General features: G+C 43.8%; 1 protein-coding gene and 1 long non-coding RNA gene across 4 annotated transcripts in view; one reads left to right on the top strand and one right to left on the bottom strand.

The window, feature by feature from the left end:
* Positions 1–633: 633 nt before the first annotated feature.
* Positions 634–14,830, top strand: LOC116751323. Of its 2 annotated transcripts, XR_004349232.1 has the most exons (4): positions 634–762; positions 1,601–1,820; positions 10,688–10,763; positions 14,043–14,830. It is a non-coding gene; the product is annotated as an uncharacterized LOC116751323 (long non-coding RNA). The 2 variants fall into 2 exon arrangements; XR_004349231.1 differs by lacking the exon at positions 10,688–10,763.
* ETF1 (eukaryotic translation termination factor 1) overlaps positions 11,292–21,835 on the bottom strand; it is a 28,302-nt gene continuing 17,758 nt past the window's right edge. For both annotated transcript variants that reach the window (XM_032627073.1, XM_032627075.1), the window contains exons 3-11: positions 20,924–21,099; positions 20,408–20,547; positions 17,506–17,644; positions 16,986–17,176; positions 16,013–16,142; positions 15,319–15,474; positions 14,845–14,909; positions 13,889–14,036; positions 11,292–13,605 (exon numbers count right to left, since the gene is read on the bottom strand). In XM_032627073.1, the coding sequence (XP_032482964.1) occupies positions 13,523–13,605; positions 13,889–14,036; positions 14,845–14,909; positions 15,319–15,474; positions 16,013–16,142; positions 16,986–17,176; positions 17,506–17,644; positions 20,408–20,547; positions 20,924–21,099 (1,228 nt within the window). In that variant the 3' untranslated portion in view covers positions 11,292–13,522. The remainder of the gene's footprint in view (positions 13,606–13,888; positions 14,037–14,844; positions 14,910–15,318; positions 15,475–16,012; positions 16,143–16,985; positions 17,177–17,505; positions 17,645–20,407; positions 20,548–20,923; positions 21,100–21,835) is intronic.

Below are 21,835 nucleotides of genomic sequence, written 5' to 3'. Positions count from 1 at the left end.
CCATATAGCCCCCAGGCACCGAGGTGGCTAGGGAGAGGCTAAAAGGACACAGCAGGGGACTGGGAATCCCCGCCCCCATCCCCGCCACACACAATTGTTAGGGTGAATGCGCTGCCCCTGCGGGCCGTTCCGCTCCCGGACGTGCTTAACAGGCATCCTTCTCATTTTTATCCCCACCTCTGGGAGGAAGAGGAATCTGAGGATCAGAGACTGAAGCGTTTTGCCCAAGGTTACAGAGCAAGTGCCTGGAGCCGGGAATCAGTCTCGGCTCGGTCAGGCGTCAAAGGCGGCCTGGACCCCGCCTCCCATCCCCACTTCCCGTAGCTCCGACACCGAGGGAGCAGTGCTGGGCGCTGTGCGTACCTCCCGGGACAGGAAGGGTTGGGTGAGGGGTAGCGGGCCTGGCGCGGGGTGGGGGTGGGGCGGCGCGGCGCGGCGCGGCGCGGCGCGGCTCCGCCTTGCGGCGGCGGAAGCGGCCTCCATCTCGTGCGCGCTCCTCGCTCCGGGCGCGCGCCTCACCCCCGGCCCGCCCCTCGCCATATATGGAGCTTCCTCCCGGGACCCTGCCAGACGCTTGCTCCCTGCCTGAGGCCCATACAAGGCCCTTCCTTCCCGGCGTGTCTGGCAGGCGGCCCGCGGGCGGCTGTGGGCGGGAGCTCGGCCCTCCGGGTCCGCCCGCGCGGTGGAGCCGGCGGCCTGGGGACCCGCTGCCGAGGAGGGGGCGGCGGCGGGGCCGGGAACGCGCGGCCCGGCCTGGCTGAGGTAAACGCGGGACAGGCGGACTTGGGCGTCCCAAGAGGGTCTGAGGTTCCCACTGTCCCCACCGGTTTTATATTTTGTCCCACTTTTCCCCCTAATTCTCTAAGCGCAGCTGACTTTACTGGAGTTCCTCCCTCGGCTCCCGGCCCGGGGCCTAAAACCCCAAGCCTAAGCGTGCTGTGAGGGCCTGCCCTCGTTCGCCGCGCGCCTCCGCTAGCATTTTGCTAGTCGGTCTTCGGTATTTCTCTCGCCCTGCCTTCCTCCCGGCTTGCTGTTTCTCGCTCCTCCCTGCCTTTACTCAAGCTGTCCCTTCGGCCTGGAATGCCCTTCCCACACCATTCTGGTAGAACTGCTACTCATCCCTTACTTGTTTCAGGCCTCTGGCCATCTATAAGTCCTTCCCACCCCACGGGTCTGGGATGCACCTAACACATCGGTTATTTATTGAGACTGCGATTCGATCTTACTCCTCTTCGCATTCCTGGTGCCTGGCTCAGTATGTGAAAGTTGTTATTATATCTGAGCGAGGGGAAAGAGGGAAAGGACCCTGTTGTCAGGATAGCCACAGTGCCTTTTCACCTTGGACAGGGGTCCCCGACTTTAGTTCCAGCCGCTAACATCTTCACCTGCTACGCTCCCTGTGGTCTGGAGCTTAATGAGCCCCAGAACCCAACATGAATAGTTTGTGTGGAAAGTTGGAAGGTTGGGGTGGGGGAGACAGAGACGGGGCAGGTGTACACCTGCAGTGGCACTGTGGTCTGGAGTGGTGCCCACTGGGTGCCTCCACCACCCAGAATGGCTTCACTTGCTCAGCCTGACAGCTCCGGTTTATCCACTGCAGGAACCAGCAGGCCCCCACAGGCCCTCGTACAGTGCCTCCAGGGTCTTAAACCTGCCGCAGCCATGTGATTACCCTGATCTATCTGCTGGGAGATGAGCAAAGCTTGGAGAGGAACCATATCTCAGCAGAGACGAAACCATCAGCAGTTCCTGAACACCCACCCCGCAGTGGTTCCAGAAGTGCAACATGGACCAACCTGTGAGCATTTGCTCTTCCTCAGGTGAGGCAGGGAGATAAAAGCTCAGAGCTTGGGAGTAACAAGTCAAGTAATATGCCAGAGAGGGGGCTTTTAGCACTAAGAAGCCTCTGGACTTGATCCAGAATAAAATCACTCACAGACTTCCAGTCTTTGGTGGTAAGCACAGGCACACACTGTGAATAAGGCCAAAATAGAAGAAGTTTTGTCTGTCTCTCTGGCCTCAGGGAGTGCCTGTGATTTGGGTACATGGAGAGGAGATGATCTCTAAGTCCCATGACTGAAGGTTTAGGGGCTACATTTCGGAAAAAAAACTGGGTCTGGGCCTGGGCTGCACACCCAGGGACTAGGACACCTCTGGACTTGTTCCTACCTAAGGCTGCAGGCCTCCAGCGGCCTCTTCTTTCCATTTACGATCTGGGATTGTGGGTAATGTAGTCCAGTGGCCAGTTTCTCTGGGGTGGTGGTTCTTGCCCTTCCCTCATCTAGTCTCCTTACCCCTGCCAGCTACCACCCCCTTCTGCTCCAGGCTGAGGGCAGCACAGGGTGAGAAGGCGGTGCTTACTCTTTGCAGGGCTGGGAGATTCCCAGCTGGAAACCAGCAAGCTATTCATAGCTGAACCTAGCAGAGGAGGAAGGCCTGAGAGAAGCTGGGGAGCTCCGGCAGCCTCCTCTCCAGCTACAGAATTTGCAGGAACCCCAGACCTCTGCTGGGCAGGCCTTGTGTTCACTTCTGGGTGAGAGGGCTTCGAGCCTGGGAAAATCCTATGGAGCAGTAGCGGTCCTGCGTTGCTCCCTGTCTTGAGAGACACAGATACTCCAGTGGCCCTGGGGCCCAGCTTTTAGGCCTGTGTATGGTGGGGATATTTGGAACCTGAGTATAGATAAGCTGAGACTTTTTGCAAAAAAAGCCAGTGTGACACCTAGTATGACAGTTGCCTAGAATTTCTTTGCATTTTTCTTCTCGTTGTTTTCCTGTGCTTGCCTCTTCAACCAAATTAAATTCTCTCTAAGGACAGGAACCAAACCTTCTCTTGCCAATGGCACCAACCCTGTATTTATGCTATAATGAATGATCGTGCCCAAAGAAAAATCAACCCTCCCTATCAAGACTAAGGGTGTGACTTTTTTCCCCCACCTAATCCTCTGCCAGTACCCTGTGCTTTTCCCATCGAAGCACTGAATCGTTGCTTGACTGGATCCCCCACTAGATTAGGCATTCCGTGTTGACATGGATGACGTCTGTCTTGTTGACTATCATATCCCTATTACTTGCACAATAAACAGTTGTTGAATGAATGACTATGAACCTATGATAGCTAATTCCTTAGATGGAGTATTTGATACATGCTTCATTGGCACAGCGTTTTACAAATTGGAAAACAGTTTCGGCCACTTAAATGTCTTTCATCAGGACTTTCCTGGTGGCGCAGTGGTTAAGAATCCACCTGCCAATGCAGGGGACACGGGTTCGATCCCTGGTCTGGGAAGATCCTACATGCTGCAGAGCAACTAAGCTCATGCGCCACAACTACTGCTGCACTCTAGAGCCCACGAGCCACAACTACTGAGCCTGCGTGCCTAGAGCCCACGCACCACAACTACTGAGCTCATGTGCTGCAACTACTGAAGCCCGTGCGCTCTAGGGCCCACGTGCCGCAACTACCGAGCCCACATGCTGCAACTGCTGAAGCCTGCGCAGTAGTTGTGGCACACAGGCTTAGTTTCTCCACAACAAGAGAGCCCGTGCTCCGCAACAAGAGAAGCCACCGCAATGAAAAGCTTGCGCACCGCAATGAAGAGTAGCCCCCGCTCACGGCAACTAAAGAAAGCCCGCACAGCAATGAAGACCCAACTCAGCCAAAAATTAAAAAAAAAAAAAAAGATCAAAAAATTTCAAAAACAAAATGTTTTTTAATTGAAAAGAAATCTTTCACCAAGATCTTGATTAGTGGTAGAGCTGTTAGGAACTGGTGTCTGCCTTCAGAGTAGCACTTAGCCATGGCATGAGGCTGCCTGCATGGTGGCACCCAGTAGGTACCTCTGGCTCCCGAGTAGCGAAATGAGTGAGGTGGGTTAGATGAGATAGGCAGACATGGTCAAACTGGCCTGGCCCCATGATGTATCTGGTGCAACCAGCCAGGAGAGCTGCCAGGGAATCCTCCTAAGAAGCTTAATGAGAAAGACCTGCTCTGATCTGCCAGAGGGGAAGTCCTGACGCATTGGCTGTGGGGCTGTAGAGAGGGCAGACAGACTCTGAGGTCTGAGCAGCAGTGTTTGGGGGCTCCTTAGCTGTTACCAGGGACCTCCTGACTCTGAGTTCAGTAGATTTTTTTCAGTCTTCATCTTCCTTGAGTAATTCTCAGCAGCATTTGACTTGTGGGTGATCATCACTTCTTGAAGGCCTCTCTTTCATTGCTTACACATTTTGACGTACAAGGCTCTATTTGGATATTGTGTTCTAGTACTTCAGGACTCAGCCTCATGCTGTCTTCTCAAACTGTACTGTGTCCAGAAGGATCTCTTTGAAAAACAAATTTGAATTTGTCACCCTTCTGCTTAAAACACCTCAGCAGCTTCTCCTATTCTTCAGAATAAAATTTCAAGTTCTCAGCAAGGCCTTTGAGTCTCAATCCAGTCTGCCCATGCTGGCCTCTTCTAGCTTCATCTTCCACCACATTCCCCTTTCATTCTCTGAGCTTCATCCACACTGCTCTCCACCTGCCTCCTCAGCTGTACTGTGCCACCCCCTACATGTTCTCACTGCCTGGGATGCTCTTCCTCCTCTTGGCCTAGCTAACATCTCCTGTGCTCAGTTAAAGCACCAGTGTCTTCAGAAAAGGTGATAGCCAGGTCAAAATGCCCTGTGACAGACACCTGTGGCCCTCCCTCAGGTGTTAATTGCAATTGGGGTTTCATATTCACTGGAATAATGCGTTGGAAGCTCAATGGCTGTGTCTCTTTTGCTCATGACTGCATTTTAGGGTTTAGCACAATGCTTGGCTGTAGTAGGCTGTAGTTATCTTGTGTAACAAATGAAATAAAAACTTATTTAACAAAACACCCTATTTAAACTTTGAAGAAACTGAAAAAGAAGTATGGTCATGCAGCTAGTATATGGCAGAGTGGGACCTAGATATGGCTTCAGTGTCTGTGTTGTTAACCCCCTGCACTATGCTATCCCTCTACCTGTTAAGTACTTTCTGAAAGTAAAGAGAAATGGAAGAAGGGAGAAAGTATGTGAGAGAGACAAAGGGACTTCCCCTCTCTCCACTCTAGAAATACAGAGTGGGAGATTAAGAATGAAATTGCATTTACCAAAAAAGACATATGAATGGCTGATGAGCACATGAAAAGATTATGAAAAGATGTTCAACAACATTAGTCATCAGGAAAATGAAAATCAAAACCAGAATGACACCAGTGAACAATCTAAAAAGGAAATTAAGAAAATTCCCTTTACAGTAGCATCCAAAATAATAAAATACCTAGGAATAAATTTAACCAAGGAAGTAAAAGATTTATACACAGACTACTACGAAACAAAAGAAATTAGAGACTTAAATAAATGGGAAGACATCTTGTGTTTATGGATTAGAAGACTTAATATCTTTAAGATGGCAATACTACCGAAAGCAATTTGCAGATTCAGTGTGATCTCTATCAGAGTTCCAATGGCTTTTTTTTTTTTTTTTGAAGAAATGGAAAAGTTGATCCTCATATTCATACAGAATTGCAAGGATCCCTCCCAGTACCTTAGTGTGTTCACCAAACTGGAAGCTCTCTGAACTCCATAATTTAGGGATTTTTATGGAAGCACCATCATGTAGGCATTATTGATTGAATCATTGGCCATTGGTGATTCGATCTTAAGCCCCTCTCCCCTCTCTTGGGGTGGGGCTGAACCTTCCAACCCTGTAATCCTGGGGTTTTTTTGGCAAACAGCCCCCCTCTTGAAACTATCTGGGCATCTCACTAGCATACAAAAGACACTCATCACGCTAGAGATTCCAGGGGTTTTAGAGAAGCTGTGTACCAAGAACAGGAGATAAAGACCAAATATATATTTCTTACTGTATCACACTACTCAACAATAAAAAGCAACAAACATGCAACAACATGGATGTATGTAAAAAATCCATCTAAATGAAGGAAGCTAAGTGAAATAAACCTGATGTAAAAGACTACATATAGCACTATTCTGGTAACGTGAAATTTCTAGGAAATTCAAAACCATAGAGACAGAAAGCAGATCGTTGGTTGCTTAGGGTTGGGAGTGAGCAAGGATTGACTAAAGGGGCACAAAAGACCTTTCTGAGAGATGGACACTGGATTGTGTAATGTTTGCACAACTGTATGAATTTATTTCAAAAAAATCACCAAGCTGTACTTACAGTGGGTTAATTTTATAGTTTGTAAATTATACCGCAATAAAGCTGTTATAAACAATCAAGAACAAAAGTGATAGGGTGAAAAAAGTGTCCTAAAATCTGAATGTTTCCTGGCCTTTGGGTCAAGTCAGGACCAGCACATCTGCCTTTCCAAACTCGCCTTTCACCTCTCCAGGCTGACCCTGGCTCACCAGGCAGCTTGGCCACCCCCAGATGAAGTAGGGGTGCCCTCCCCTCATCCTCTAATTCACTTTTATTGTCATTCTTGCTGTCTCTCCTGCTGGAGTGTAAGTGCTGAAGGGCAGGGACAGTGACTGTTTCTCACCACTGTATCCCAGCATCTTACACAGGGCCCAGTACATAGGAAATGTCTCTAAATGCTTGCTGAATGAAAGAATGAGACCAGAGTTAACCCAAGCACAACGTAAGGAATAGAGGTGGCAATGAGCTATGTCTGTGGAAACAGAGTCTGGAGGAGACTCAGTTTCTGAGGGCCTTTGCTCAGCTCCCCAGGGAGGAGCAGAGCCCCTTCCTTGCCATCTCTCTCTAGAATCCAAGTTTGACAGGGGTGTGAGGGAGGGCCTCTAGCCCTGAGCACAGGAATGCAACTCCTCTTCCTCAGATGACATCCTGTCCTATTACAAATAGAGTCCCCCTTTGCAGGCCCTCCAGTAGGAATTGTGATGTGAGGTGATCGGTCCATCCCACTCTTCAACCTAGCCCGGGAATGTATTGGGTTGGCCAAAAAAAGTTCATTTGGTTTTAAGCAAAAATAAAAGACACATTTTTCATTTTCACCAAGAACTGTATTGAGCAATGTATTCCTTAACCAAAGGAACTTTTGGGCCAACCCAGTACTTAGGTCTGGACAGCCATATAACTTGGGGCAGGCATTCCAGCATCAAGCCCTGATTTCTCCTTGTTCTCAATCCTGGCTCCCACCTCCCTTCCCCCATGTAGCAGAATATTCCTGCATCTTGCCTTTACCTCAGAAGATCCTTGCCCTTCCTGTTTGCAGGGCCTCTCTCTGAAGTTTCCACCCTCTTTTCCTGATTTGAAAATGGGTTTGCCCCCTAGGTTTCCTTTGGGTTAGGATGAAGAACCAAGCAGAAGAGGCTGAGCCCAGGCAGGGTATCTCACCCAAGTGGAAGAGCCGGAAGTCTGACTGTAAGGGAAACCTAGATGGGGCTAATATGGAACCTTCGGGGCTGGAGAAGCAAGTTAATCTACACACTCAAGCCAACCCTGACTCACAGGGAAGTGACTTCAAAACAACTTTCATAACTCCACCTGGATGTTGGCCACCTTTCCCCTCCCACCTCTGTCTTTGGCTTCAGGCCACTCCCTTACTCTCTCTGATCCTCCCTTTTCTCATCTCTAACAAGGGGGAGAAGGGGCTTAGATGAATAACAAGATCCTCCATGTGTTAAGAGTACTGAATTTGGAGTTGCAATATCAGCTGCTCATGTTGGCTCTTGTCATCTGCTGCATGAACATGACAGGTCGTCGTGCTGCTCTGTGGGCTTCAGCTTTCCTATTCCTAATTAGGGGATTGGAATAGTAAGGTCCAGTGCCCTTGTAAGTGCTAAAATTATGATTCCTTAAGAAGTGAAAGTATGGGGCAACAGAAGGGTGTGGCTGTAGATAAAGGAGTAGAGTCTGATGACACTTGTCCTTTCTGTGAATGGGTTTTAGGCTTTGAGATACAGCTTTCCCTTCTTCCCATCACCCCCTTGGTTGCTCAGTGAGCCAGGGGTTAAGGGTCCCCCAAGAAGACCTGTTCTTCATACTGTCTCATCTCACCTAGCACTGGTCCAACCCCAAAGCTGATTTCATCTCTGAGGTGTGTGACTGACGGCACTCCTCTCCTGGCACTGCCTCTGCTCACTTCCTTCCAGTCTGGGCCCAATTCCCAGGCTCAGCCCCCTCGCCCCTCTGGCTGACTCAGTAGGGATTTCTCCTCAACTGCGTACCCTGCAGCAGAATGAACTCTTCTAGATGCTGATCTGAGTCAAACCCAAATTCTGAGTAAAATCCAAACTTGAATGAAGAATCAAACTAAAGTTGTGTTTTAGATACCTTGTGAATCATTTAGAACCTAAACATTCATTATATCACAGTGTTCTATAATGGGTGTTCATGATGACCCTGAAATGTTAGTTAAATGATGCTTTTATGTTTTTCTTCCATATTTCTGAAATTTCAAAAATTCCCTAAGTGAATGTCTCATTTTAAACCCCCTGATACTTCAGTGTATACTTCCTAAGAAAAAGGGTATTCTCTTACGTAACCACATATAGTTATCAAGTTCAGGAGATTTAACATTGATACAGTACTTTTATCCATAGTCCACATTCCAATTTCATTAATTGCTCTACTGACAACATGTTTTTAAGAGTAGGGGCAGATGCCCTAGTCGCTGAGAAATTCCGTTATGTGTGTACATTCTTTGAAGATGCTGGATAAATTACAGGGATCCTCTAGAGTCCAAGGGAGCTCCTTTTATCCATTCTCAACTGTGGCTGTGGGCTAAGCTGGGCTGATCAGTCAAAAGGTATGTGTCCTGGGGGAAGGACATAACTTCTAGATGGATGCCTTCCAGTTGCACTCCAAGTTGTTGGTTGTCTCTGAAGGCACAAAGGTTGGTGAGGTGAGTCGACTTGTCTTTTTAGCAGTACCAGCACCTGTTCTCTTCTCGAGTGAGGAACGACCTGTATTTGCATTGACTTTGGAACCACATGGGCAGATATACAGCAGTATGTAGCACATTGTTTTTCTAAGGACTAAATGAGATGATGCATGTGACATGGCACCTTGCCTGGTGCATGGTAACCGTCCAACAAATGTTAGTGATTGTCGTTATTTTTCAGATGGGTAGCTTGAAGCCCAGATTGAGACTCCTGTTTCTCCTCTCTGTTCGCTCATCCCTACTTTCTTTGGTAGTTTCCCTTCTCCATATAGCCAAATTTTAAAGGTAAGCAAGCTGTCCCAGTCACCTCTTAATGCTTGTCAGAAATCTCCCCACCAGAAGCAACTTTCTTCCACAACCAGTATCCTTAACTCTAGCACCACCTCGTGGTTGCCAGTGCAAACTCACCCAGGTCACTTCCTGAGAACCAAGGTTAGGATCATCTCCCATCTGAGTGAGCCCTTGCTAAGTGCCAGGCATTGTACTATGTATTTCACGTGACTTATTGCATTTAATCCTTACCACAGTCCTTATGGAGTAGGCATTGTTACAGGTAGGGAAATTGCTACTCAGAGACATGGGCAAAGTCTTGCTGGCAGGATCTTTTTTCCAGTCAGATCTCCTGCTCACCATTATATCCTGATAGCTTTACAGCTGGAAAGACTCTTTAGATTCAAAGTCATCCTTACACTGATAGGGAAACTGAGGGGTAGGAAGGGACTTATCTGAAATCAGAAGTCCAACTAATGGCAGAGACAGAACCAGAGATGTTTGTCCAAAGAACTGGCTCTTTGTCCTGGGCTCTTAACTGAACCCAAGGATGAGCTTGCCAAGCAATTTCAGACTCTACCTGAAGCAGAGTTCCCAGACACGTTTGAAGCTTATTGTCAGAGAACCCTGGAGATAAATGGTTTTCACATATACTTCTAGTGCCAGTTATTCAGCCATACCCTTAATAACTTTGGCACCCATTGCTTCCACACTTCTTGGCTGGTCAGTTCCTATGTCCCTGGGAGGCACAGTCCCATCAGGGTGAGACTTGGCAGGCAGGAGTCTCAGCAGGCGCTCACTCAAATTGGCAACAAGGGAGAAGCTGGCATGAAGCTTAAATTCCACCTTGAATACACTGTGCCTGTCTGGGAGCACCATGGCATGAGAACTGGAGCTGGAGAACAAAAGATGGCAAGTGCTGCAGGCCCAGACAGGCAAGCACAACAGCCCACATAATCGGCACTACTGTGCTGCCTTCTAACTTTTGATTTCAAACAGCAGCTAGGAATGCATCAGGAGAAAAAACTGTACCTCCACCATTAATGGGGCATGTCTGCCCCTTCCCATAGGGTGATTGGGTTTCAAGGCTATCATCTAAATCAGATAAGAAACTGGGCAAAAGTATGCTGAAAAAGCAAAGTGACACAATAGGTTCCCTTACTGGTCAATTTTGTTAAAAACATTGACTTCTTAAATTTGGAGAAATTAAATCACATACCACCTTGATACTTCAACTAGGCTTCCTAAGCTACCAAATAGCAGCTCTAAGTACCTCCACTTTTGGAAAAACAAATGAAACAAAAATCCTCTTCTGGGCTTCCCTGGTGGCGCAGTGGTTGAGAGTCCACCTGCCGATGCGGGGGACACGGGTTCGTGCCCGGGTCCGGGAAGATCCCACATGCCGCGGAGCGGCTGGGCCCGTGAGCCATGGCCGCTGAGCCTGCACGTCCAGAGCCTGTGCTCTGCAACGGGAGAGGCCACAGCGGTGAGAGGCCTGCGTACTGCAAAAAAAAAAAAAAAAACCTCTTGTTTTGATACAGCCTAGAAGCCCTGCTCCACTGAGCCAGCCTCTGACTTGCTCTTGAATGAGGTTACTGCTCTCCTACCCCGTGCCAGGTATGCAAGATCAAGGTGGGGAGGCGTAGTTTCTGCTCTTCCATCTGGACCATTCTATTGACTCAATCGCAAGCAGATGTAGAAAGAGAATCAACTTTGGAATTAGGCCTGGGATAAAATTTGGCTTCACCACTAAAAAGCTGCTACTTAACCTCTTCTGGCCTGTCTTATTATAAAATGGGAAGCACCATCTACCTCCATGGAATGTTGAGGTAACATGGCATAACACCATTTCTTAAAAAAGGGCAAGTTTCCCTTGGGCATGCATGTAGAATAGAGTAAGATACAAATTCGTTTGGCCCTAGCAACTGGAACCTCTTTTCTCTGGTGTTAACACTGGGATCATGACCTCAGATACCCTTTGCATATACCCTTCTATAGGCAAATGTAGCCAAAGACAACTAAATCTAAGGCTGAAAAGTTAGTAACTGATGAAACTGACATGTGCCTTAGGGAGCTCACTCACTGTTCTCCTCGGTTTAGACCTTTCTTAGGAACAGTCCTAAAGAATCTCAAGCACACAAAGTATATTCTTAAATATGGTTTAATACTCTTCTCCATTTCTGTACATCACAACACCAAGATTTTGCTGCTTAGGATCTCTCCGTAGAGGCTATAGAGAATGCAAAGGCTACGGTTTTCACCCCCTCTTATTTATGTGTTTGTATGTGTAAGTGTAATACATATCAGTATATATTGATACACACATCAATATATAATGCAATATATATCACCAAAGAGAACACATTGATTAAAGAAATACAAAAATTTGGCATCATTTCCAAACTTAAATAGTAAAAATAAAAACTACAAAAGGAGCTGCATACCCTAAATGTATCATGTGAAACAACAAGCATATTCAAAAATGTAAATTTACATCCAATTTCTCTGGTCTTGTCATATCACATTAGACCCATTTACAATGGCAAAACCCTAAGGTACTGCTGTGAAGAGAGCATGTTTGCTCGCTCTTGGGTGTTCTGCAAACAAACAGCAGAGCCCAAAGCAAAAGCCTGCTCCGGTGAAGCCTCCCGCGTTGGTGAATACCAAAGAATTGACTCTTCTCACTGGGGGTTGAGACATCAGGTTATACATAGACAGTCATTTGGACCTCAGAGTACAGTGTGAGAACCAGAAGCTTTACATTTAAGACATACTCCCTTCATTCAAGTGAAACAGGATTATTGGAACGATAGGCAGGTCTGTAACCTGGGAACAAGGAGCTGGTTCAGACCAATAAAGCTACGAGTGACTGAGTCAAGTCAGTGAAGAACAGCAGTCAGGCACTAAAGTGTTAAAAGTACCCAATTTGAAAACCAAATGCACCCCACTACCCTAGCAGTGTGGGGTGATACCAATTGACTTTTAAAACCTTTGGTCCTTCAAAGTCCATTTGGTATACTTTTTTTCCATTGCTACCACTGGGCACGTCCTATACACTTTGTTCACTGTCACCACCTCAGGCACGCCATGACCTTGCATGTCAGCTGGGGTCAAGTCCGATTTACAGCCCAGCTGTGAAGCATAAGCTTCAGGTTTTCAGGCCCACTTTTGGATCCAACGTGGTTAAGTCCTTGGTGCCAAAAGCTGTGTCCCATCCCTTCCCATCCCTGCCCTTCCCACCCTCCTCCCATAATTTCTCCAATGAGAGGTGCTTGTAAGTCCCATATTTGAAACAGATGCTCCAACCCCACCAGGACTGGTCAGGGGTTTACAATTACATGCACAGTCATACATGTCTTGTCTGTTGTTCCTGTGAAAACCTTGCAGTTCATTTTTAAAAAATCAAAACATTCATATAATCTCATGCCATCCAACACAAGGAAAACATGACCACCTCCCTTTTGCCAAGGACAGACCCAAGCAAAAAAAAATTCTTTAAATTTCTTTGCTTCCACTTAAATTGCATGTTTTATTTCTCCCAATCCCAGCAATAGCACAGAAGCCCCATCATATCCATCCCAAACTGGTTTCTAGTAATGCAAGATTATGCAAACCCTTGTCAAAGCAATTGATGCTAAGGGCTCCCAAACCCTGGGCACAAATGCGCCTGCAAAACAGATGGAAGGAAACAGAGCACTGGCCCAAATGCTTCATGTGTCAGTTTATCTTTGCAATGCAATCTGCATTCTTGAAACTGACAGTCTGGAGGGGAGGGGTAGTGTGAGGGAGTGAAGTTGAAACTGCCTCCTATTAGCTCACCCTTTCAACATTAAACAGAGACCGAGAGAGAAATGGTTCCAACATTTCACCACATATATTTCTTCTTATGCAGTCTAAGCTGAGAATGCCATGTAAATGGGTCACTGCGAAATGCAGCAATTTAATTTTTCTCCAATCAAAATAAGAAACAAACCAGTAGGATCTCATTTCTATTAACTTTTGAAGGTTTACAGCAGTTAAAGTATTTTGCTTCTATGTATGAAGGTTAAAAAAATCTTTTTTTTTTTCCATAAAATACAAGAGCAACCAATTTCACCATCAAGTAAAAGTAAAAACTGGGATTCTTTTTTAAATTAGTCCAAAGTGGCATTTAGGAACTTAGTTGTAGGCTGCTGCGCTGACACCATGACAAACCAAAGTGTAGGGTTGGGTCTGGTTTTTGTTTCGGTTTTCTTTTCAATATCCAATGCTCATGGACTAAGTTCTGGAAATGTTCCAATTGTAAGGCAGGGATCTGTTTGGATTCCACCACGGGTATGCTCCTTGGGTTGGATGCTGGAGGGTGAGGCACGTTTTGCCGGACCCATGTCGACTACCTAGTAGTCATCAAGGTCAAAAAATTCATCATCTCCTCCTTGGTATTCCATTCCCTGGAAATCTACTCGGTACCGCAAGATACCTGGGGAAACAAACAAACAGAGTCAATAGCTGTGGTTCACAGAACTGGGGGGTGGGGAGCACGTTCACTCTATTAAGGGAAGCCCAATCCCCTTGCAGAATTATAGAAAGCAAAGAGATGATAAAAAGTGGTCCCAACCAAGGAACCTGTACATGCGCTGCCTCAATCCCTTGCTTCAGTGGATGATAAGCAAACCTCACCTGAAGTTAACATTATTTTGGGATAGCCAGGAAAAGGCTGTGGCCTGAGACCCTGGCTATTAGTTTTCTGATTTGCTACTCACCTCCAATTCCACCAAATCCTTTCACAAACTGGGATCCTTCTTGTGACTTATCTGTGACAATTTCCAATGTAGCTCCAAATTTTTTATAGTTGTTAGCAAACCACTCCAGCAGGGGCATGCTCTCAATCAACTCATGTTCTTGTCCTGTCTGCAGGGGCAGCCACGAGATACAGAAACAATGGGATTAGGATATATCAAGACAGGAACGCTTGCTCCCTTGCCTGCCAACATTCTCCTTGTCCCTGTCATATCTCTATGTATGTGAAACTGTAAGTGAATTATGGTTTCTGGTGATACAATTGCAACAGCACAGAAATTCTGATTACTTCAAACAACATTCTTCCCCAGCCTCTAGCCTCAATAAAGAAATGTTAACACACTTGGCAGTTTTTCAGCTTATGGTTCCTCCTGTTATCTCTAGAAGTCAGGCTGTTATAAAGTGTCTCTAGGCAGCACTCATTCAACAGCCAAGAAGAGACACGCCAGAATTGCTTTTTGGAGCAGCCTTGTAAAAACCAAAGTCCTTCAACTCAGAACTTGAAGAAGCTACCAATTAAAAGGGACCTGTGCTGAGCAGGTAACACCTGAGGCTGTGGTGATGCAGTTAGGCCAAACCTGTAGAAGCTGCTTTAGTAGAAGAGCTGGTAAAGTAAATGAAGAAAGCAGCACAGACTTCACAGTGCAGGAGAGGAACTAATTAATTAATCTTCCTCTCAAACATTTTTCAAGTATGAGAATGTTTTCTTTAAAAATAAGGAACCAGGGTAACCATGACCTGGTCTCCTCCTTTGGAATCAGATCAGTACGTGGCATACCGGAGCTGACCACCTCCCGGTACTCCCCACTGCCAGTAAGTATGAGGTTTGGTTTTCCAAGGCTGATGCTACTCTGTGCTGCCAGGGCTCTAACATATGGATTTATGTTTCCTTGTATGTATCACCAAACCAATCACATACCTCTTTGTCTGTAAAATGGGATTTATCCTTCTCTTGTTCTGGAGTTAGATAGAGAATTTTCTCCTCTGTAGCATTGGGGAAAAAAGAATGTGTTAACCCACTTCTCATATACTAACAGGCTTAAGTTCCATGAGATGAATCAGGTTAGATGAAAGAGCTCCTGAACGCATTCTAGCAACCTTCTTTTCATAAGAACATTAGTCAGCATGCAATGAATGAATGTCTACCAGGTACACTGCTCCTATCATAAGGAAACACCAAAGATATTTAAGATATAGCCCTTGTCCTCAAAAAATTTAACAATCTTAGGTAGACATTTATCAGTTCAACTGAATACAGACTGAAAGACTGGGAAACACGGTATAGATCTGCCTTTTCACTGCTCCTGAAATCAGCCACCTTTCCCAAATCTCCCTCCCAGGCTTCTTGAATACACAGGTCAGTAATAGTCATCTTATTTTCTAATTCTCATACCTTCTGTGCCTTGGCAATGAAGAACATATCTCATTATATCCAGATTTTCATAGACTATTAGAATCTCTACAGCTCCCATTTCTAAAGCCTTTAGTGTATCTTCAACTCCAAAACAGTACTTGCCCGTGTCCTGGCTGATTTCATCAAAGTATCGCCCTGTGGTTAGGGACAGGTCATTAAGAACATATATTAAGGTTTCTTTTGTAGATATAGACCTTCTTACTCAAAATCAGGAAGAGAAAAGAGTCAACTTAAAACTGAGTAAGTGCCAAATGTCAGTGAAAAATCACACTGCTAGTTTAGGCTCCAGAAAATGACTCTGAAGAGGTAACAGTTGGGCCAAATACACAATCATTTGGAAATGTGTGTGTCAAATTAGAAACATAGCCAAACAATGGCCCCATTAATTTTTAATTTGAGCTCTCTATTCATCACTCTATTACAAAGGATAATTAATATGGGAACTCTAACTGAAGTTTGGTTCCTATTGCCAAAACCAGTAAAAACAGTAGAAAAACAAACACATTTATTAGACTTAACAACTAAAGAAAGATTAATGATTCCACTGAAGAGGACTTAAAATGCTAAATCTTCCTTTTACCTTTTCAGTGTTTTGTTTTGTACATATAATCATATACATACACATATACATACAAAAACATTTCACAATAAGTAAGTTGCATTTCACTGATACCTATTAACTTCTTCTCTTGAATGAACTTCACGTTGGAGAGGACTTCAGTAGATAACTCAATAGCTTGGTTGAATCCATTTTCACCACCATAAGATATATCAACTAATTTTAAAACTTTTGATTGCAACCTCTGACACAATTAAAAAAAATTTAAAAAGCACATCATTAGTACTTCATAACACCCTTACCAAGACCCATTACCTTTTAATGACATGCAAAACTAGCAACATGATCAGTGAAGCCTCAAGAGGAGGGGAAAGAGCCCAATTTACTCATGAATAGGTCTCACTGAAGAACACTGCCAGGATAAACTTCCTTAGCCAATGATATCACACATTCTATCAGACCTATAAAAGCCTAACTCATTAAACACAAACAAAACAAAGTGTCTTGTGGAGGAAAGGAGGAACTATTGGTTCCTGCTATATAAGGTGGTAGAGTATATAAGACAGCTTCTTTAGTGAGCCTTCTACTGTAATGCTACTACCCCACACCAGAAGAACACCGTGGGAATGTGTTATGGCCAGCCCAAGTCATAAACCAATAGAGCTTTCTGGATTAAACGCTTTTAGGCTTAATCAGCTCCGTCATATTGCTGAGAGGCTCACTGCTTTACTTACCTCCAGGAATAAGTCCGAAAAAGACAGGAAAAACCAGTCCTAGTTTCTTTGAAATCAAACTCCATTTTAAAGCCAATTATGGCAACCCACTAAAACCAGGGGCCAACATAGGGTCCAGAAAGATACTATCCAAAAAATGGCTGATTTCAAAAGAAAAAAAGTCCAGAAAGACATGGGGGAATATCTCCTAATATTCCTAATAATACACATGGAATTTTGTCCACTCAGAGCTAGGTTTTTAACACAGAATTTTTCACTGTAAAAGTAAAAAAGATGTGCGTGTCCCAGCACTCAGAGAACTCAACTACTCTCACCTAGAAACTTACATAAAGGAGCATCTACTTCTCACTTACCTGATCAAACATATCAGATTGACTTAGTTCAGTTTTAAAGTCAGCTGATCCAGCTAAAACAAGACCAGCCACATTCACTTTGTCCCCAGAAATAAACAGCTGCACAGCAGTCTCAGCTACTTTCCGAACATAGTTATGTCGCTTTTCCATTCTTAAACGGGCAAAACGCAAGGCTGACTGACCTCCTCTACCTTTGACAAAGAAAAGTAGTGAGAGAAAAAGTCAGTTATTAAAAAGTACAAGATGCCTTGCTAATTAAAAAGTAACTATATAATCATGCTATTCCCCAGGGAAAGGAGAAAGAGGAAAATCACTATTCCCTTAACTTAAATGTTTGGTATAAGCTACTACTGGCTTTCACAGAGTGACCACTAATTCTCTAGTCAAAAGAGCCACAAGCACCAACAAGTCATTGCATGATGCTTCTCCCATCATCTGGATTTACTTTCCCCTATTATACAATTTGCTTCTTTAATGTCAGACACAAAGCAAAGGTGCTCATGTTCTCTTCCTAGATTACCATGTTTCTTTGGGAGATCCACGGTGAATTTGTGCAGAACTTCTCTTGTATTTCCTTGGAGTGTGCCAAAAAGTGCACCACTACCATCTATTACAATGAAGCCAAACTTGCTATCATCTGAAAGTAGTGCTGTAAGAGCCTGAAAAGCAAACACAGGTACCACACAATAAACCTCAAAGCTTTGCTAAAGTCAAGACAAAAATCCAAAAGGGCATATACAAGCCCTCTCCACTCACTTGTATGAGTACTACAGAAAAACCATTTCATGGAGTAATTATAGACTTCAGCTATAAATATGTAACTCACATGGACAAATTTGAACCAGATTCAGGAGAAAACCAACAATATCAATGTGAAGCCTTTTTACAAAGCTGACCTAGGCACAGGAATGCAAAACTAATACAGAGTTACAGGGCTCAAATTCTTCCTAGGTCCTTGATTTTAGACTGATGATGGTCTAGGGAACATAACATTCAAAGTCTAACCTCCAAAAGTTGACTTTCTGTTACCATTAATAACCCCAGCATTAATAGGCGGTATTCACTATGGCAAATAAGAGTATCTTGTAAATCAACTCTAGAGTAGTACTCACTGAGTACAAAACCCAGAAACAGTCTATAAAAAGACCTAATTTTTAAATGTTTCATTTAACTATGTCTTGAGTATCATTAATGATATCAGGATCTAAAACTCAATTTTATATTGAAGGTACTACAGGTAATAATTCTGAATTTTTATGGGGGAAAATCCTCCTTCTGGGTTAGCATTATATCACTGTATTTCTGCCTCCTGAAAGAGAAAATATTTAAATAGTCCTGGGACCCATATAGATGGGCAAGACTTTCCATGATGGAGTTTAAATTCTGTAGACTTGGTGGATGACTAATTACTAGGTGGCAGCCTCTTTAGCACTAATTATTACCCAAACCATTTAACTGAGGAAGAAAATACCTCCTTCAGGAATTGACTGGAAAGCAGATTAATCACTAAGAATCACCCTTTTACCAAAGCACACCTGATAATTAGCATTAAGACATGAATATTGGGCTTCCCTGGTGGCGCAGTGGTTAAGAATCTGCCTGCCAATGCAGAGGAACACAGATTCGAGCCCTGGTCTGGGAAGATCCCACATGCTGCGGAGCAACTAAGCCCGTGTGCCACAACTACTGAGCTTGCGAGCCACAACTACTGAGCCCACATGCCACAACTACTTAAGCCTGCGCACCTAGAGCCCGTGCTCCACAACAAGAGAAGCCACTGCAATGAGAAGCTCACACACCATGACGAAGAGTAGCCCCCGCTCGCTGCAACTAGAGAAAGCCCGTGCACAGCAATGAAGACCCAACACAGCCAAAAATAAATAAATTTATAAAACAAAGCAAAACAAAAAAAAAATTAAATAAAACAAAGTGTTGGCAGATATTAAAAAAAAAAGACATGAATATTGCCCACGTTAAAAATTTTGCCTTATCCCAATAACCTCTGATACGCAGCTTGATTAATTTAGGTTTTTAACAAGCCTGCTCATCAGGGAATAGACTTATCCCTCATAAGAATGTATAAATATCCCGATTAAACACGACATAAGTTGTATTGTTCAGTATGCCACATTCGTATGTAGTTATTGACATACACGTTAAAGCCAAGATAAAGCTAGCACGATGAAATGGTGTCTTGGAAGAGGAGTTAAGGTTTAGAAAAACCAATGAAGCTAACTTAGTAAGTAAGCTAAAACTAGGTAACATGAGTACCAGGTACTACTTAAATCAACAAGATTTAAAATCTGCTTTCATCAAACCAGACAACAGTTAAGTTGGAGAGGGTGGCAAAGAGCTTCTCCAATAAAGCTTTTGCCAGAAGAAGGCTGTGATAGCCAGGAGAAAATCAGTCTCCACCATCTATGCAACTGCTCAGGATCTGACTGGAACTGAACTTCCTGTCAAGTTAGCAAAATCATCCATTGTAAACTGTGTCGACAAATGTCAATTCTAATTCCACTGTAGAGGTTTTCCCCTAGGTCGATGAAAGGCAAGAGACTGAACTAGGAGCCAGCTGTGAATTCCTGATTGTTCTACTGTTGACTGATTTAGGTCACTCTAATGAGGTTTCCTTTCCACCCTTAATGTTCATCATATTATGGCAGCTCTGTCACTCAAAAGTTTTAAAAGGGGCGGGGGAAGCTCTTATGGACCTGCTAATAAAGATTTTACAATCTGTGAGCTGAAAACTAAGCGAGAAATGTAGAGAAGTATCATGGATACACAGGGAGACATGGAGATCAGGTAACCAATTATTTCTTTGCTTCTAATTAGTTCTTCAAACCCAGCTTAGCACTTTCCTCAAACATGCTGAATGATCATATCATTCAGTGCCATAATTAAAAAAAAAAAAAAAAAGCCAGTCTTGTAAAATGGCACAATTAAAACAGACTGGCAATTCCTGAAATGGTTAAACAGTTACCATATGACCCAGAAATTCCACTCCTAGGTATATACCTGCCCCCAATGAAAACATATGGACATACAAAAACTTGTATGTTCAAAGCAGTATTATTCATAACAAACAGTGGAAACAGCATATTCATCAAATGATGTTAAATAAGTAAAATGTAGCAAATATTATTTGGTAATAAAAAGGAATGAAGCACAATACATGCCACAACATGGATGAACCTTGAAAACATGCTAAGTGAAAGAAGCTAGGCACAAAAGGCCACCCATTCTATCATTCCATTTATATTGAAATGCCCAGCACAAGCAAATCCACAGAGAGAAAATAGATTAGGGGTAGCCTAGAGCTGAGAGATCTTGGGGTGTGGGGGTAGGGAGGGAGGACTGGGAATGACTGCTAATGGGTATGGGGTTTCTTTCTGGGTAATGAAAATATTCGATGAACTTCTTACCTCTGTATGGAATTTGTTGTCACACAAATACAATGAAGTATTAATTGGTTTGAAAGGTTCAAAGTCAATGTTGACTTTCTTTTCTTTTCCTTCTTCTGTTACAATTGTACCACAGTAAACAACCAGGCCATTTGGAGGTACTGCAAAGAACACAAACAATTTCTCTACTTATATCCACACCTAATTTTCCTCAATTAATAGAAAATGTTCCCACAGCCTGTTGTTCCTGCCCCTCATAATTTAAATAAAGTGGAAATATCTGTAAATCTCTCAGGCAGATTTCTCTCCCTAATTTTGAAACTTGAGATGTTTTAAAAAGGAGGATTTATTATTTTAAGTACAGTGAATACTACTTAACTTTCAAAAAATAACTTAGGGGGAAAAAAAAAGACCAAAGGGACAATGCTTATGGCTGGGCGAAGAAAACACTAGTGACCGAAAGCATCATGGCAGGATCAAAGTGGAAAATACAACCAAGACAAAGTAGAGGAGGTAAATGATCACGCTCCAGATTACCTTTGTTATAAAGTTTGAGTCTTTGTTGTACAGATGTAATGGCTCCCAGGACTGAAAGGCGGTTTACTCGTGACTTAATGTTAGATGCAGTTCCAAACTCATCTGCTAACATTTTTGCCACTCGTGAAATCTGGTCTTTGGGAGGAATGATCAATGATATCATGCTTGTGCCATTGCTGTCGAAGAAAGTATAGCATTAGAGGTTTAAGTACCATATAAGTAAAGAGTTACCATTAATAAAGGGAGTTAAAAGTGAGGCACCCCTAAAATAGTAGAAATAAATCACTCTCAAGGTGACCATGAAGGTAGGGGCTACACCACTGTAATCAAAGTATACCCAGAGCTAGGAATTGTGTTCAGAATACGGTAGGTGCTCCAAAAACAAACATATATAGAATAATGGAACAGAATCAAGAGCCCAGAAATAAACCCACACACACCTACAGTCAATCTTTGACAAAGAGGCAAGAATATACAACGGAGAAAAGACAGTCTCTTCAGCAAGTGGTGCTGGGAAAGCTGGGCAGCCGCCTGTAAATCAACGAAGTTAGAACACCCCCTCACACTATACACAAAAATAAACTCAAGATGCTTAAAGACTTAAATACAAGACATGACACCATAGAGCTCCTAGAAGAGAACATAAGACAAAATATTTTCAGACATAAATCATACCAGTGTTTTCTTAGGTCAGTCTCCCAAGGCAACAGAAATAAAAGCAAAAATAAACAAATGGGACCTAATCAAACTTGTAAACTTTTGCACAGCAAAGAAACCATAAAGAAAACAAAAGGACAACCTACTGAATGCGAGAAAATATTTGCAAACAATGAGACTGACAAGGGCTTAATTTCCAAAGTATACAAACAGCTCATACAACTCAATAACAAAAAACAAACAACCCAATCAAAA

Source organism: Phocoena sinus, chromosome 3 (genome assembly GCF_008692025.1).
Source record: "Phocoena sinus isolate mPhoSin1 chromosome 3, mPhoSin1.pri, whole genome shotgun sequence".
Lineage (NCBI taxonomy): Eukaryota > Metazoa > Chordata > Mammalia > Artiodactyla > Phocoenidae > Phocoena > Phocoena sinus.
The sequence above is the reverse complement of the archived record's forward strand: the minus strand, read 5'-3'. Positions and strand labels throughout refer to the sequence as shown.